General features: G+C 54.1%; 1 protein-coding gene and 1 pseudogene across 1 annotated transcript; both read left to right on the top strand.

Annotated features, from left to right (window-relative positions):
* The first annotated feature begins 5,094 nt into the window (after positions 1–5,094).
* LOC138686032 (feather keratin Cos2-3-like) lies at positions 5,095–5,913 on the top strand (annotated as a pseudogene).
* Positions 5,914–10,429: 4,516 nt separating this feature from the next.
* Positions 10,430–15,552, top strand: LOC138686030 (feather keratin Cos2-3-like). The gene is made up of 2 exons (XM_069786842.1): positions 10,430–10,702; positions 15,250–15,552. The coding sequence occupies exons 1-2, from the start codon at positions 10,655–10,657 to the stop codon at positions 15,550–15,552; spliced, it is 351 nt and encodes a 116-aa protein (XP_069642943.1). The 5' UTR covers positions 10,430–10,654.
* Positions 15,553–18,081: the final 2,529 nt, after the last annotated feature.

The raw sequence follows: 18,081 nt of genomic DNA, 5'->3' as shown, positions 1-18,081 counted from the left end.
GAAGACATGGCAGTGACAGTGGGACCTGATTCTGCAATCAGCAGCATCCGTGACCTGTCCCTGAACGGCACAGGGCACACACCAGTGCAACCGTAGGACACATGTCGGAGTGCCTTCCCCCAGGCACCAAGTTCCTTCAGCATTCCCAGAGCCCTGAGGCTGAAGTGGCCCTTGTGCTCTGTGCGGCACCCCTGCTCCCTACATGCAGGCCAAGGCCTTCCCACAGCTGCAGACTCTGGGACCCTGTGGTGTGGGGGTTTGCCCTCACACAGACCTCACACACCACCAACACCACAGGACCAGCACAGGGGACAGAGTGATTCCTACGTGGGGTGAGGACGGGGGGCAGCTGTCCCCAGGCTGGGTTCTGTGGGAGGCAGTGCTGAATTAGGTGGTAACACAGGGACAATGAGCATCAGGACCAAGCCTACCTAGACCCAGTGCAACCATGGGTCCCAGCTCTGGCTCGGTTCCTGGCCCACCGTCTACTATGAGAGCTCTGGCCTAGCGCAGGCCTGCCCAGCTCTGCCCTATCTGTGCCTGTGTCTGGCTTGGGCTACTGTTATCCTCCTGGCCTGGCCAGGCTCCTAGATAGTCCACGGCAGTCACTGGCTGGAGCCTTCACCTTGTCCTCTCTTGAGTCTGGCCTTGGTCTGAGCCCCAGCACTAGCTCTGACCCTGGGACTGAGACCTCCTACACATCTCTTGCCTAAATTACGGCAATGATCGGTAGATGCTTTGGGGGTAGAATTATCTCCTGTCTCAGACAGAAGTCTGAGGTGGACCAAGCTCTTGTTTGTTCTCAGCAGAGCCCTACACCAGGCAAACATTTCTAGGTGTTTACCCGAGCAACCGTCTCCCTCGGGCCCATGCTTATCCAAGACCCGTGAGCGTGGTGGTGAATACACATCCTCATAACCAGCCTGGAGAGCACCGGCTAGCACTTCTCTTGGCACACCAGCACTACACAGAGTTTTTTGACTCATGTGCTTACCCTCCAAAGAGTGCTCTCTTTCCTGAAGGCGTCATGGCCTTTTTATAACACAATGCTATGGACAGTGCTTTGCAGAGGAAGCAACTGCAGTATACCTCTCCGTGGACTGCTGTCGTGGTTTAGGCACAGCCAGCAACTAAGCATCACATGGCCACTTGCTCACTCCTCCCCCCTGGTGGGATGCAGAGGAGGTTCGGAAGCAAAAGAGAAAAACCTTGTGGGCTGAGATAAGGACAGTTTACTAGGACAACACGAGGAGAGAAGAAATAATAAAAACAATAATACCGATAGAAGAATATACGAAGCAAGCGATGCACAATGCAATTGCTCACCACCTGGAACCCCATGCCCTGTCCGTTCCTGAGCCCAGAATCCCCCCTCCCCCCGGCCAACTCCCCCAGTTTATATACTGAGCATGACATCACGTGGTACCAAATATCCTCTTGGCTAAGTCGGGCCACCTATCCTTGCTGTGTCCCCTCCCAGCTTCTTGTGAAAATTAACTCTGTTCCAGCCAAACCCAGGACACGTGTGGCTATCACAGTGTCTTTTTTCTACATCACTGTAACAACAGATTACCTTTTAAACAGGTTTTAAAACTGTATTCCAACAATCTAGTACAAAATGATCAGATGCTGATGTGTTTTGAAAAATATGAAGATAGATCTTTCCCCATGACCACAGCTACTCAAAGTATGTTTTAGAAGACCCAGACCAGCATTGCTTGCAGCAATTATCAGAAATGTATTCTGTAAATAAAACTTACAACCCAACTGCAAGGCTGAGTGTGTGCTCTTCAAGCTCAGCCCAGCCCAGCCTGTCCCACCTCACCCCATGTTTTTTAAGTGGACACTAACAGACAAAACAGTTTGAAGATTTTGTGAATACAAACCCCTCCATGGCAGAAGGGGTTGGACTAGATTACCTTTTAAAGGTCCCTTCCAACCTAAACCATGCTATGATTCCATGATTCTATGAATATTTTAGTTTCAACAGTAAACTTCATAGGGTGCTGTGTGTAGTGCTTCTCAGCCCTCCTCGGTTACTTTTAGTTGTCCCCAGAGAACCTGGTTGTGGTCCTATGACAGAAGATGGGGCATTCGTCATAGGTTTCCATAAAAACATTCCAGTCTCTAGGTGTTCTCAGGCTAGATGGGCCACAAGACTGAAGGACACATTGGACTAAATCAAACAGACTGGACCCCTTAATGACATCTCCTTTGTATACAAAACTTCCCTGGTTTTCCCAGGAAGAAAAATGCTTGTGCTGCCCTACTTAACCGGGAAGAACTTGTGCATTCTTCCAATACCGTGCATGCACATTATCAGGCACTTCCTAAGCAACAAGTAGTCCTTAGGAGTCTCCAGGGACTTTTCCACTCCTCTCTTGTTTTCTTCTGGAAAAGCAGGAGTTATTTTCCTCTGTTGAGAAGGAGAGTTCTCACACTGAACTCAAAACCATAGCACTGTACCAGCTACTAGGAAGACAATTAACTCTATCCCAGCTGAAACCAGGACAGTATCCACCCCTTATTCCATACCATTGACATCATGCTTAGTTCCCATACCTTCAGTTACATCCTGGTCAATCGTCACCGCTTTTTCCTTCCTATAAGAGAGAGAGAGAGAGAGAGATGTATGTGTATACACACAGAGAGATATCATTCCTTTAGTTTATGGGTCATGTCCATAAAAAGTTCATTGAGTTCATTTAGTTCCCAACTCTGGGCTCCATCTGTCATGCCAGTCTTCTGGGCAGAAGGGACGGCATAAAGTCCTCTTAGTTGGCAGAGCAGGATTGGGCTTCAGTGTGGCGTGACGAGCAGGTGACATTGGATGCAGCAGGAGGATGGTGTGCACCGTTGGACTGTTGCATACTGGAGTCAGTTCTGGTTCCATCACTACTGCGCTCTGCTCAGTTTTCATGTTGCTCAAAGTCCTGTCCAACCTGACCTTGAAAAATTCCAAGGATGGGGCGTCCACAATGTCTCTGGGCAACCTGTTCCAGAGTCTCACCACCCTAATAAAAAAAGATTTCTTCCTTATGTCCAATCTAAGTCTACCCTTTTTCACTTTAAAACCATTACCCCTTCTGTCACTACAGGCCCTGTGTCCTGGTTTCAGCTGGGATAGATAATTGTCTTCCTAGTAGCTGGTACAGTGCTATGTTTTTGAGTTCGGTGTGAGAAGAATGTTGATAACACACTGATGTTTTCAGTTGTTGCTAAGTAATGTTTAGCATAAAGTCAAGGATTTTTCAGCTTCTGATGCCCAGCCAGAGAGAAAGCTGGAGGGGCACAAGAAATTGGCACAGGACACAGCCAGGGCAGCTGACCCAAACTGGCCAACGGGGTGTTCCGTACCATGGGACATCACGTCTAGTATATAAACTGGGGGGAGTGGAGGCGGGGGGATCGCTGCTCAGGAACTAACAGGCCATCTGTTGGCGGGTGGTGAGCAATTGCATTGTGCATCACTTGCATATTCCAATCCTTTTTAGTATTTCTATTGTCATTTTATTAGTGTTACCATTATCATTATTAGTTTCTTCCTTTCTGTTCTATTAAACTGTTCTTATCCCAACCCATGAGTTTACTTCTTTTCCCGATTTCCTCCCCCATCCCACTGGGGTGGGGGGGAAGTGAGTGAGCGGCTGCCTGGTGCTTAGTTGCTGGCTGAGGTTAAACCACGACAGTCCTTTTGGTGCCTAATGTGGGGCTCGAAGGGTTGAGATAATGACAACCCTAACCAGCGCTTGTTAAAATGAATTTGTTACAAGCATTTATTACATTGGTCTAAGAGTCGCTGGTCACTATGTTGATTTATGAGTTCTTAGAGTTGTGGCACTTGTTTTTAGAGTTCTGTTATGCATCACCTCACTTGCTGTATGTAGTCCCTGTGCTGCTGCTTATCATCCGTGGGCGGTAGATTAAGGTTTTCGCTTTGATGTATTGTGCAATACTGGCTTATGGTAGGATAAAATTATCGGTTGTGGGACTAATCCGGTGTTTGCACTCAGCATTGTTGTCACCTCTATACTTTGGGAGCCATCTGTGGGAAGCTATTAATACTTACACCATTCACCCTTCCTCCTCAGAGAGCCAATCTATGGGTGAGACACCTTTCTTCCCCAGTCTAGTTACAATGGCGTTTGAGAATTTTGGAAAATTTGAAAACCCCTGGGATGTTGAGACCAGTATGGTCCTATTGGTAGGAACTAGCATAATCCTGAATGTGGTTCAGCTCTTGTTTAAGGTTAAACAACTATTTTAGAAGATCACCCAGAGGGTTAGGGTCAGGGTGAGTGCCTGACATGCTCCATGGAAGCCATGGGGCGAACTTCCGCCTCCTTCAACTCCTGCTGCATTTCTGAGTGGGGACCAAAATGGACTCTCAAGTGCTCCTTCAGGACCTGGGAGTGCAGCAGGCAGCCTCTGCAGGGAAACAACCTCACTGTGTTCAACCGCCTCTTGCCCTGGAGGGGGCTGCAGTAACCGAGAAGTGCCTTCCAGGTGGTCATCTTCTACCCTTGTGGAAGATGTGTTCACGGGCCCAGCATGCTCAGAAAAACAGTTTGCATTAAGGGCCCTTGTGATCCCTGTAATCCCCTGACAGTAAGATGCCAAAAGAGGCCAACAAATTTCTCCAGAGGGCAGGTTTAGGAGGAAGAGGATTGAAACCCAGCAGTGCAGCCCACCTGCCTGGGAAGCTGACCACAAGTGAACATTGGAGCAAGTTGGGAGGAAGAGAAAAAGAAAGACACGGCACGTCCTCACACAGGGAAGCCCTTGGGTGACCAGCCAAGGGTTGCAGGGCTGGGAGCAGCTGGGCCGTTCCTGTGAACGTGGCCACAGGCAACCCCACCAGCGTGCCCCAGGCCAACATCATTTGCCTGCACTGCACCCATCCGGCACCCAAACTGAGTCTTCTGCCAGCAACGTCGCATTCCTGTCCTGCAAATCCTGGAGCCTCTCGATCCCAGCACTCAGAAGAAGTCTCCATGAGGGAATGGGTATGGCATAAGCCAGGAAATGAAAAGGTGTCATCCGGGAAAACAACCACCCAGCCCACATCATTAGCTGGGATGTTTTCCGTTCTTCATGAGCACCTTAGAAAATTGTCACTTCCGTAGAAGCTCCCTCTGGGCCTGGGGCAGGTCAGGGCCACCATAAAAGCCAGCCCAGCTCCTTGCTCTCTCATCCACCTCTCTCAGGTCCTTCTCCTTGGGAACCAGGTGAGTCTAAAAGCCTTTCCTCATGTTACTTTCTGCTCCTGCAGATGCATGCTCCTCAACCCTATGCTGGGTCATGGTGCTGCTTGTCATGGGAGGGGGAAGAAAGGTGAAGGTCTCACTCAGAGAGTGTCTGGGACTTGGCTGAGGAGGCTCAACTTTTAAGAGATAGTCAGACGCTCCTTTGGGCCTGGTGACACTCTGCAGTACCGTGTCTGGATAGAGCTCAGAAACCCTTTGGCCTCACTGCCCAGCTTCTACCTCCCAGCTCAGCAGGTGCCTTTGACTTTGCTGGTGGACTCATGGCAGACGGCTTCTCGCATGTACCCGTGCTGTGATTCTTCTCTACCCTCTGTCCCAGGTAAACTTCTGGACCTGAGATATGTCCTGCTACAACCAGTGCCAGCCCTGCCAGCCTTGTGGCCCGACTCCACTGGCCAACAGCTGCAATGAGCCCTGTGTCAGGCAGTGCCAGAACTCCACCGTCGTCATCCAGCCCTCTCCCGTGGTGGTGACCCTGCCCGGCCCCATCCTCAGCTCCTTCCCGCAGAACACCGTTGTGGGCTCCTCCACCTCCGCTGCCGTTGGCAGCATCCTCAGCTGTGACGGGGTGCCCATCAACTCTGGGTGCTGTGACCTCTCCTGCATCACCAGCCGCTACTGTGGCAGAAGGTGCCCCCCCTGCTAAAGCCCCTGGTGACAGCCCAGACAAGGACCACCCCAAAACCAGCAGCTGATGCTGAAGTGAGGACGGAACTCCTGGCCATTCATTTCAGAGAGGCTGAACATCCAGTGCTGCCCTTCCAAAGGAGGGCAGCGGAGGCCCTCTGAAAACATGGCCAATGTCTAAATCCCCTGCCTTCCACTACCTCCGATCTCTTTCTTGTCTTCTTTTGTTCTTCTGGGCCGTAAGATCTCCAGACCCAACCTGGGGCATCTGCTGACCCTGCTCTCTCTGCGGTGCAAGCAAACAGATGTCCTGCAGGATCTCCACCATGGGCAACGGGCGCAGACTTTCAGCAGCTGCTATTGCTCTCCCTGCACCGGCAGCCTTCTCTAGAATTGAACTCCCTTCCCTCTTCAGAGTTATTAAAGCTTTCCGCATCACAGCCTCTGCCTCCACGTACTCCTTTTCTTGGTGGACATTGTCTCGTGGTGCCAAGGACGAAAGGCATTGCCTTTGGTTGTGGGGGGAGAAGGTGAGGACGCAAGTGAACTTTTCATCATTTCCAGAGGAAGGGGAGGGTGGGAGACAGGGCCAACCTCCTACATTGCCCATCACTTCTCCAAAGCCATGGGCAGAATCACCACATAACGTGCGGTGAATATGAGGGAACCTGAGACTCATTCACCACCTTCTTCTTCCTCTCAAGCCACTGACACTGTCCTCTCCTGGAAGGGGATTTTGACCTGCAGAGCTCTGGGTGTACAGGGCAAGCGACACTGCCAGGGGAGAGCTGAGGGCCCCTTCCCCCAAGCTCAGCCTCACACAAACCAATGCCCTCTCTCCCCTGGCTTGTTGCACAGCCAAGGAAGCTTCCTGCACCAGGGTGTCTTGCACAGCACAGAGGTACAAGGCAGCGTCAGAGACCTCGACTTCCTCCAGACGGAGAAGGCTGTTTTTCCCCGTCGTGTTCAGCAACGTGGTGAAACGGCCACTCTGCCTGGGGCCAGCTGCTGCCTGATTTGAGATAAGCTGTGGGGCTTGGCCTTTCCTCTGCTGGTACCAGAGCAATCCATAAAAGTTAGTGTCCTGGTAGGTGCAGGTGGTCTGGAAGGTGTCTCTCTCCTTGACTGTGACTTGTCCTTCTTGCTGGGTGACGGTGGTCTGCCCCATGGTGCCTGGAAGAAAGCAAGGGTCAGCAGCTGTGCAGGGAAAGGCTCCGAGATGCAAAACAAGAGGGGAGGCACAAGAGGGGATGCATAGTGCCAGAGGAGAAAGTTCCCTGTGTCTTGCTCTGCAGCAAGACCCCCATGGGTGGGAACAGCAAGGTGGTGAGTGTCATTGGGCAGGAGGTCTGAGACCTCAGCTCAGCATGGATCCCAGAGCACTGTAATGCCAATAACCTCCCACAGGGATGCCCCCAGAGAGAGCTGTGCTTTCACCCAGGTCTTCCATCCTCACTCGCCTGCTGCCTGGAGGCTCCAGGGAAGAGCCTGTAGTGCCTGGCCTTCCTGTGCTGGCTCCAGGACACCTCCAGCAGGGTGAGGGACGTGGGAACTCCTGTGAGAAGTTTCATCCTGCTCCCCATTCCCTGTGCTCTCAAAAGGCTCCAAGGTTAAGGGAAGGGAGGGAAAAGGAAGCCCTGGCATTGCAATCACACTGGAGGAATGGATAGCCAGGGCATGCTGCATGACATGTGCCAGCCAGGAGAGATCCTGGGACACCCTAAGAATGAGAGTGGGATGAGAGAGCTTTCATGTCCCTGCATCACCTTTCAAAAGTCCTGTGCGTCAGAAAACAGGTACTGCTGAGACAGAAAAGAGCTTCTGCAGTCATATGTCTGTGAAACGCTGGGCCCAGACAGATCAGCAGAGAGAGGCAGAGAGAGGTGGATGGTTGGCAAGAGAAAAGGAAGGGCAGGGGTCTAAGATGATCAGGAGAGGAGAAGCTGCTTCTTGGTCTCATTTTCCTTTCCCATCGGCAACTGCATCTTGAGAAAGCAGGTGCAAAACCACCCGTGTGATCTGATGTTTCCCAACATTTGCCCTTACTTCAAGAGCAGCTCCCTGCAGAGAACTGTTGAGGGGGTGAGGGTCTCCTGGGGGGAAGAGGAATCAAGCCTCCAGTCAAAGCCAGTGCTTACCTAGTGGTTGCCTCAGGAAAGCAGCGAGGATGAGATACCCGAGGTGCATGCTGAGACCAATCCTCCTGCATGTGTGAGAGAGACTCAGAAAAGCCACACGTCCCCACCAAGAGCCCTGAGAGAGCACACCTGCCGGAAATGACTCGGCAAGGGCAACAAAGAGTGAAACAGGGAAGACAAGATGCTTCTCCTTAGCACGCTTGAATTGCCCATGCTGTGGTCCTCCCTCCTCCAGCAGTGACATGTGTTGCTCCTGCAGACACCACCTTTGCTTTTCCAAGGTCAGGGCTTAAGGGGGGATAGACATGCACCTGGTGACCAAGCTCACTGGCACATCCTCCTGTGCAACATCTTGGGAGTCTCTCTTTCTCTGATGCCTCGTGCCTCCTGTTTCACCAACCTCAAGACCACGGTTGAGTTGGCCTCTCCTGGCTCCTGTATGGTGCCCCAAGCTCCTCTCAGCACACCCCAAGGCTGCAGCTCTCACAAACACAATGGTCAACAACCCCAAACCCTGCAGACACCAACCGTCCCACTCAGCCCCTCCAGGCACTGTGGACTTTCTCCCTCTCTTCAGGAGAAGATATCTCAGGAACCAACAAACGATGTTTCCAGCCACACTGCCCATCCCATCTCATAAATCTCATAAATCAGCTTCTGAAAAGCTTGTTGGGGAAAAAAAACCCACTCAAATGCAAATAAACAGTCCTTTCACTTGACCATAACCCTTCCGTTCTCGGTTTCCTCAATACAAGTAGGATCTGCATTTGACCTCTCCTTTCTTGTAGCCTTTAACAAAGCCTTGTAGCCGCACTATTTTTACTCTTACCATAGCACAATTTAGGTTGGACAGGGCCTCTGCAGATCACCCACTCCAAGTCCCTGCTCAGAGCAGGTCTCATTAGATCAGGCTGCTCAGGGCTGTGCCTGTCATGCCTGGAAAATTTCCAAGGCCAGAGCCTGTAAAATAGCTGTGAACAGTGCATTCCAGTACTTGAGAATTTTCAGGGTCAAAAAGAAGTGAGAAATAAAAAGACCCCAGGCATGGCCTCATGAGTGACAGAGGAGAAGGATCACTTCCCCGGCTGGCTACCCTTTTAAAAAGACATCTCAGAGTGCAGTTGGTCTGATTTCCTACAAGGGCACAGCTGCTTGTGCTGCCCTGGGCTCCCAGACACCACCACTGAGGCAAGCATGCAACCTGGCCTGTTGGAAGCCCATCCAAGGAATGCCTGGAGAAGGCGTCCTTTGCCAGTTCAGGACAGGGGCCTCTGCCGTTGCAGAAACCAGGTTTTCCTCTCTGCTTCTGCAGCCCGGGAGCATGGACCTTGAACAGCTGAGTGAGCTACTAGAGCCATGCAGGCTTCCCTGGGGACCAGCTCTACAGAAACCTTTCTGGTCAGTGGACGGCTTTCAGCTTCAGCAAACCTCAGACCTTCGACCCCTTTGGGAAACATAGCAATTCTCTTTCTGACTGCCTCTGAGACATGACCCTGGCACCCCTTGAGCCCCCAGTGTGTCTGGGACACCAGGCGTGTCCAAGCTTTCATCCCACCTCTGGGACTTCGCCTGCACACCAAAAGGCTCTGCATTTGGTGTGGAGCCAAATCCTCTACAACAGCCTCATGGTCTGGGACCTATGGAGAAAGCCTGAGGGTTTCAGTCACCCCTACGTCATTGTCTCGTGTCTGTGTTGGGCTCCAACTCCTGACTCTGCGGGATGGCTTCCGAGGACCGGAAGAGATCCCGTGGTGGGAAACAATGGAGAAGCTCGGAAGAATGTGCTGCCCAGGGAGGTGGTTGAGTCACCATCCCTGGAGATATTCGAAAAGCGAGCGGACAGGGTACTTCAGGACATGGTTTAGTGGCCATGGTTAATGGTTGGACTCGATGATCTTGAAGGTCTTTTCCAACCTAAATGATTCTATGATTCTAGAAGAAGCTGGATGACGATTGCGATGGCGATACTTGACGCCGGTGGCAGTGCTGATGCTGATGACAATGCCCGGTGGCAGGGGAAGGGCCCCGGGGCCCGCTGGGCGGGGCCGGGCGGGGCTGGGCGGGGCCTGGCGGGGCGAGGCGGTGCCGGCGGGCGGAGCGGCAGCGCCCCCTGGCGGACCCGCCCGGGGCTGTCCCCCCGGCCCCGCCCCGCAGGCCCGGCCCCGCCCGCGGCGGTTCGTGCCCGGCCGCAGCCCCGGCTCCTCTCCCCGTGTCTCTCAGGGCGCAGTAATACACGGCCGCGTCCCCGCGCCGGGGCCAGGCGAGCCGCAGGGCGCTGGACCGGCGGTCTGCCGCCACCAACAGCCGCCCCGGCAGGTCCGGCAGCTCTTTGGAGTCTTTAAGAGTGCTCCCGAGGAATGCGGGGCCTCGGCCTGGGAGCTGACGGTACCAGTGGATATACTCGGTGAACTGTTTGTTGGGGTGTGAGCAGTTGATGCTGATGGCGGTGCCCTCGGTGGTCTCTGCCGACGCCTCCTGCTGCACCTGGGCTCTGGCCACAGCCACTGCCGAGAAAGGAGAAGGAAAGACCAAAGATCACCAAAGATCGCGCAGCTCTGGTGGCTCTTTTCCCAGAGAAACAGTCAGGAACAGTGGCAGTGAGACAGAGCTGGACTGGAACGGATGGCGACGCGTGCCCATCAACAGGGATGGAGAGTGGTCCTGGGGCAGGTGTGTGGAGCAAGGGGAGAAGTCTGGGAGGGAATGTGAAATTGATGCATGCAGAGTTAGAATGAAAGTCAGGTGCAGGGATGAACGGATGGATGGATGGATGGAGAGAGGGAGAGGAGACAGGAGAGTTGGGTGTGTTGCAGCAAAGGATGAAGGGTTGAATTCAGAAGAAGAACAAATGCTGAATGCAAAGGGGACGAGAGGATGTATGCAATAACGGTGTGGTGCAGGAAAGCAAACTTGTACCTAACAGACATGAAGGAAACGGAGAGATGAGAGAGGGGTCTCGGGGTAGGAAGAGGGCTTAACGATGCTAGGTGCACGGAGAGATTGGTCAAAAGCTGGGTGCGTGGATGGATGGATGGGGAGAGGAAGAGTAGATGGGGAGACGGGTTGTTACAGTGAAGGGCAGAGGGCTACAGTCAGGGCAGTAAGACCTGCCAAATGCACGGGGGAAAGAGCAGGTGCCTGGAAGGGCAGGCGTACATGCAAGCAGGCTTGTACCCCCAGAGGTGATGGCAAAATAGGGAGAAGACTCGGGGGGTTTGGAAGGCAGAGAGGCAGGCAGGGGGAAAGACACGCTGAAGAAGGAGAGGAACAGCCCGGGCACAGCCCCCGCCCCCGTGCACCCCCGCCAGCCCCGCGCACCCAGGAGCACCGCGGCCAGCGCCGCCAGCGCCGCGCCCCGGCACCGCCGCATCCCGCCGCTCCGCCGCCCGCGCCTCGCTGCCCCCCGCCAGCCCCGGCTCTCTGCTCCGGCCGCGGCGCCTCCTCTCCGCCGCCTCCGCCAGCTCCGCCCCGGGGCTGAGCCCTGCGCCGGCGCCGCTCGGGGTCTCGCCCGGGCTGCGAGGGCGCAGGGGCTCTGCACGGGCACCACTTTGTCTCCTGGGCAATGCCCTCTCCCGCTCCTCCGGCAAGGACACCTCCCCAGCAAGAAGCAGCCCGCGCAGCGCCAGCAGCAGCCTGGCACAGCAGCAGGGCCCTGACCCAGGAGATGGACCCGCTTCCCGGAGCTGTCTCCGAGCTCAGGGGCTGCCAGCAGCAGCCACTGGTTTCCTGCGGCTGGCAGGGAGGAGGCTGAGAGCCTCCCTCCCTTCAGCTGCCTCTCTGCACTCCCGGCACAGTGCCTGAAAGTTGTGCTGTGGCCAAGGGGCTGGGAGGACACATGTGCCCATGGCCATGCAGGGTTCGGGGCAGGGGAGAGGGGGAATCACTGAGTCAGAACGCAGGTCGGAAGGCACCTGCAGAGGTCATACGGAGCACCCCTCTGCTCGGAACAAATCCCATTAGATCAGGGTCACATTCAGTCCAGCCTTGAACGCCTCCCAGGATGGCGATTGCACAACCTCCCTGCAAAAGACGTTCCTTTTCTCATTATTGTTTGTAGCCTATTGCTTAATCAGAACTCCCCATGTTCTATCTCCTGGGCACTTCCAGAGATCAGGTCCATCTTCTCTGTGTCCTCTCAGCAAGTAGTTGTAGAAAGCAAGAAGTTCTCCCCTGAGACATGTCTTGTCCAAGAGGAGCAGGCTGACGTCTCTCAGCCTCTCCTCGCATGTCATCTTTGTCAGCCCCCCTAACTGACTTGGTGGTCTTTGTTGGGCTCGCTTCAGTATGTCAATATCCTTCTTGGACCAGGGAGCCCCAACCTGGATGCAGTACTCCAGCTGTGGTCTCTCAAGGGCCAGAGGGGCAGGGTCACCTTCCTGGACCTGCTGGCAACACTTTGACTGACACAGCTCAGGATGCACTTGGTCCTGTTTGCTGCAAAGGCACGCTGCTGTCTCATGTTCAGCTGGGTCTCTCCTAAAGCCCCACGTCCTTTTCTATGGATCTGCTTCCGAGGCAGGCAGCTGCCAGCAAGCATGACTGCCTAGGCTGGTTTCTCCCTCAGATGCAAAATTTTGCCCTTGCTCTGTCTGGCCTTCTTGAGGTTCCAGTCAGCCCATTTCTCCAGCCTGTCCAGGTCCTCTAAACAGGAGCCATGTCTCACAGTTAAGGCCCATTCCCCCTGCTGGGTGTTATCCGCAGACTTGCTGGGAGTTCCCACTCATGACACTCCTGACAACATTAAAGAGTATTGGTCCTACTGCTGATCCCGACTACTACACCCCACTCATAAGTGTTGGCCAGCTGGGCTTTGCACCGTGGTCACAACTCTCTGAGCCTGGCAGTGCAGCCATTTTTCCACCCACCTTGTCATCCTCTAACTGAACCCATGCGTCTCCAATTTGGTCATCAAGGAAGTACGGGAGAGGCTGTCAAAGGTCTTGCTAAACTCTAGGTACACACCTCCCCTGCCCTTCCCTTTTTCCACGGTGCCTGTTACCTGACGAGGAAGCAATGAGTCTGGCGCTCAGATGCAGTAGAGCCTCAGCTCAAAAGCAGACCCACGAGGAGGGGAATCAGCCCTGGCTGAGCTCTCCCAGCAGAGCTGCCTGGCACTGATCTCACCGAGGTCACTAAAGGGAACGGGCAAATTACTGCACTTGACTGCACTGAGTCCAAGATGGTCCTGGCCTCAGGCTGACAGCCATTCAGGCAGGGAGATGGGCTCAGAAAATTTACCCACTGTGCACAGCCCTTGTCAGAAAGAGGGTCTGTTCTGGACACCCCTGTGGGACAGCAGCTGGCTTTGGGGGATGCGGTGTCGAATCCAATGCCCCTTCCTTCCCAGGGGCGGTTGCTGGGCTCTCAGACTGAGATTCCAGTGTGGGGCAGGAAGGTCCTTGTGGGCTGAAGTCCAAAGCAGTCACCAGTTCTTTGCCTTTCCTGTGCAGGCCACAGGGTCTGTCCTTCCACTCACAGCACAGGGATATCAGGATCCGTGTTCCTTTCATTCAGTACCTGTTTGATCCAAGGTCTCAGTCCCTGCCTGACACAGCACCAGGCCGATGAACTGCACAAGTACATTTGGCCTTGACACGGACATGAGAGTGGTCGTGCACCACCCCAGACACCAATGACCCTGCACTGGAAGCAGATCCACTCAGGGATGGCCAGCGCAAGATCAGCAGGATTCCTCAGCCTTTCTCCTTCCCCAGAAAGCAATCCCCATCCTTTTGAACTCTTGCGCTGGGGAGAGCTGCTGTGTCCTGGCCTGGAGAGGCAGGCAGAGAGCACTGCCAGCCATGCTGAGGTATTCCCAGTATTGTTTCCACTGAATTAAACTGTGGATCAGAACTGGTGTGAAACCATCCTTGTTGGGGCCTGAAATCAGCAGCAGCGGAGCGTGAGCTTTGGAGGGGCAGGGAAAGGAGGGCTCAGGAGACAGTGGCTGCATTTCAGTGCCTCTTCCCTGGACAGTTCTCTAGCAGTCTGGTGCCATCACCACTCAGCTGCACTCAGGCTCCTCCTGACCCTGGGAACCTGCTGCTCTGCGGTGCTCCTGGAGAGAGCAGTGGAGAGTGTCCCTGCCATGAGCAGCATATTCCCTCGTGATGAGGGACACACAAGGACACACAGACACAGGCTTATGCACACCAGCTTGGGATTGTACACATAAATATGCTCCGACGTGCATCCACACAAAGCCGGCTGCTTACAAGTACACACAAGACAAGAACACACGCAAGAACACCATGAACCATGGACCGTGCTGAGGACCCCTGGGGACTGGGCAGTGTTAGGCAGGAGGGGGTCAAAACCTAGGAGCACAACGCACACACCTGGGGAGGCAAGAACAAGAATGGACCATCAGGTTGAGCTGAGGAGGGAAGGAAAGACCAGGACATGGCACGTCCTCATGCACGGGAGGCCATGGTGTCCAGCTGAGCATTGCTGGAGCTCCTTCCTGAGAATGACACTTCAAACAGCCCCAACAGGGTGAGCCAGGCTAATGTCACTTGCCTGCTCTGGACCTGTCCAGCGCTTGAGCTGCGTCTTCTGCCTGCACTGCTGCATTCCTGCCTTAAAAATCCTGGGCCTTTCATCCCGCTGCTCAGAAGAAGCCTTCTTTGGGGAATGGGCATGGAACAAATCTGGAAATGAAAAGGCAGCAGTGCAGGAAACTAAAGCGCAGCCCATATCATTAGCTGCGATGGTTTGCATTGAAGATGAGCTTGTCAGAAAATTGTTACCTCTGCAAAGGGTGCCTCTGGTCCTGCAGCAATGAAGGGCAGGTATAAAAGTCAGCCCAAGTCCCTGCTCTCTCATCCACTCCTCTTGCCTCCTTCTCCTTGGGAACCAGGTGAGTCTGAAGCCCCTTCTCCTTCTCTTCCAAAGTGAGATCTCTCCTCGATGGACCTCTCTGTTGATACTGGCTCTGGCCTGTGCTGGGGTTTGGATCTTCTTGTCCTGAGAGGGGGAAGCAGGGAGAAGGACTACTTAGAGAGGGGCTGGGACATGGTCGAGGGGTGTTTTGGTTTAGGAATTAGGAGAGAGTCTCCCTGGGTCAGGCAGTTCTTTGTAGGGCAATGAAGACTGCGTGTCTTCTGGCCGAGCCTCCAGCTCCCCACTCATTATGGGCCTTGGCTCCTTTGTGACAGGGTAACCAGGCTGCTCCTCAGTCACCCTTGTGCTCTACTTCCTCCCTGCTTCTCTCCCAGGTGCACCTCCAGCCCCACGACATGTCCTGCTACAACCAGTGCCTGCCATGCCGGCCCTGCGGCCCGACCCCGCTGGCCAACAGCTGCAACGAGCCCTGTGTCAGGCAGTGCCAGAACTCCACCGTCGTCATTGAGCCCCCGGCTGTGGTGGTGACCCTGCCCGGCCCCATCCTCAGCTCCTTCCCACAGAACACCGTTGTGGGCTCCTCCACCTCCGCTGCTGTTGGCAGGATCCTCAGCTGTGATGGAGTGCCAATCAACTCCGGGTGCTGTGACCTCTCTGGCATTTCCAGACGCTACTAGGCAGGAGGTGCCCCATCTCCAGACAAAGATGCTGCAAAAGCCCCAGGGTGACACTTTGAGGAACTCAGAACATGGTGCTGGGCAGAGGATCCGTCTTTTGGATGCTGTTTTCAGTATACCTGAATGGTTTTGCCTGCCTTTCCCTTTTCTTTTTGCTGCCTATCCCCTTGCCCACACCGTCTCCCCAACACCAACCTGGTAGGGACCATCTGTCTCCTCTCCCTCCACGGGGCAGGCATGATGCAGGAACTTCCCCGTGGCCAAGGACTCCAGACTCTCGGCTGTCCCCAGCACTCCCTGCACTTCTGTCCTCCACTTGGAGTGAACTCGTTGCCCTCTTTTGACTCATTAAAGCTCTGCTGCATTCAAGCCTTGCCTCCCTGTGGTCCTTCCCCCTGTGGACACTCGCCAAGCGGCCAAAGCAGAAGGATGTTGCTGTGGGGTGGATGGGGGAGGTGAGAGCACAAGGAGACTCTTCTCCATCCACAGAGGAATGAGAGGCTCCACACCCTGCAGTGGATCCTCTTTGGGGCACTCTCTCATGGAGCTGAGGAAGTCATCCCTGGCTGCTCTGCTGCCTGTGACGATCAGGCCTTGCCCTGCTGTGCCTCTGCCCACAAACATCCAGAAAGGCAGGAGGCCCTCAGGGGTCAGCAGCCACATGACCTCTTGAGGAAGAGTGTTCCTCTTGCTATGGTTGGAGCTGCACTGGTCTGACAGGGGGTGGTGTTGAGTTCCGGAAGACGATTTGCTTTGTGGAATGGGAAGAGGGCTAAAGAAGGGAACAGCCCTTGGGATGGCCCATAGCTGCTACTCCACCTTCCAAGTTGTCCATGAAAATCCTTCCTTTCTTTTATCTCATGCAGAACCATTATGTGGATGGAGCCTCACATGACTGCTTCCCCTCACCGCATGCCATGCAGCGTCAAGCATGAAGTGCTGGATGCCCCTGCCCTCCAGCCACACCAAAGCTCCTGCTTCTCTTCTACACCACACAAGGAACTGGGCTGTTTAGTGATCTCTCTGCCACCGTTGTTTTACAGGGCATGGGACAAGGGGGACAGGACATCTCTGGTACTTCCAGCCATAACAACACTGCTCTTCTATGCTTCCTCTCTTTGCTTTATGTGTCTGAGGCAGATTGACCTTGGCTGGCTGCCAGGTGCCCACCAAGCCGCTCTTTCAGTCCCCTCCATCAACAGGACGGGGGGGCGAAATACGATGAAAGGCTTGTGGGTCAAGATAAGGACAAGGAGATTACTTACCAATTGCTGTCATGGGAAAACCAGACTTGACTTGGGGAAATTAATTTGATTTATTGCCAATTAACTGCAAGAAAGTAGGATAGTGAAAAATGAAACAAACCTAGAAGCAAATTGCCCCCACCCCTCCCTTCTGGCCAGGCTCAATTTCACTCCTACCTAACTCTTCCACTTCCTTCCCCCAAACAGCACAGGGTGATGGGGCATGGGGGTTGCGGTCAGTTCATACTGCTTCATCTCTGCCGTTCCTTCCTCCTCATGCCCTTCCCCTGCTCCAGGATGGGGTCCCACTCACAAGACACAGTCCTTCACAAACTTCTCCAACATGGGGCCTTCCCATGGGCTGCCATTCTTCATGAACTGCTCAAGCATGGGGCCTTTCCATGGGCTGCAGTCCTTCAGGAATGGGCTTCTCCAGTGTGGGTCGCCCGTGGGGCCACACGTCCAGCTAGAAAACCTGCTCCTGTGTGGGCCCCTCTCCATGGGCCACAGTTTCTACCAGAAGCCTGCTGCAGTGTGGGTTCTCCACAGGCTGCAACTTCCTTCAGGCCATCTCCACCTGCTTTGCTACGAGGTTCTCTGTGGGCTGCAGAGTGGATATCCGCTCCATCGTAGTCCTCCATGGGTTGCCAGGGGACAAGCTGTGTCACCATTGTCTTCTGCAGGGCTGCAGGGGTATCTCTGCTGTGGCTCCTGCAGCACCTCCTCCCCTTCCGTCTTCACTGACCTTGGTGTCTGCAGAGTCGTTGCTGTCACTTTTCTCACTCCTCCTCTGGCTGCTGCACACTGCTTTTTCCCCTTTCTTAAATATGTTATCACAGAGGCACTACCAATGTTGCTGACGGGCTCAGCTTTGGCCAGCAGCGGGTCCATCCTGGAGGCGGCTGCTACTGGCTCTTTCTGCCATCTTCTCACAGAAGCCATCCGTGCAGCCCTTCAGTACCAAAACCTTGCCAGGTAAAGCAAATACACTGTCATGACTCTTGTATTGTTATTTTGTGCAGAAACTCTTTTGCCTATCTTGGCTGCAAGATCAACTCAGCCAGCTCAAGGTTAACAGAGGAGGCTGCAGGCAGCTCCCTCTCACTACAGGCAACTACACCACCTGCACCTGCATGCAAAAGACAAGAAGAAACAAGGCCAGCACATCAATTCAAACTGGGGAAAAAAGAAAAAGAATGCATGGAAAATCACAGGGTAGCCAAACCATTTTTTCCAGCTGCTCTGTAATGTAAGGTTGCGTCTGCACTTCTCTGCCTTTGGAAGA

The sequence above is a fragment of the Haliaeetus albicilla genome, chromosome 7, assembly GCF_947461875.1.
Source record: "Haliaeetus albicilla chromosome 7, bHalAlb1.1, whole genome shotgun sequence".
NCBI classification, from domain to species: Eukaryota; Metazoa; Chordata; class Aves; order Accipitriformes; family Accipitridae; genus Haliaeetus; species Haliaeetus albicilla.
The sequence above is the reverse complement of the archived record's forward strand: the minus strand, read 5'-3'. Positions and strand labels throughout refer to the sequence as shown.

Bases quoted from the DNA above. Each gene is read 5' to 3' on its own strand.
- LOC138686030 (XM_069786842.1), top strand. From the start codon at position 10,655: ATGGCGACGCGTGCCCATCAACAGGGATGGAGAGTGGTCCTGGGGCAG. The intron at 10,703-15,249 runs GTGTGTGGAGCA...CTTCTCTCCCAG, and splicing joins GGAGAGTGGTCCTGGGGCAG to GTGCACCTCCAGCCCCACGA.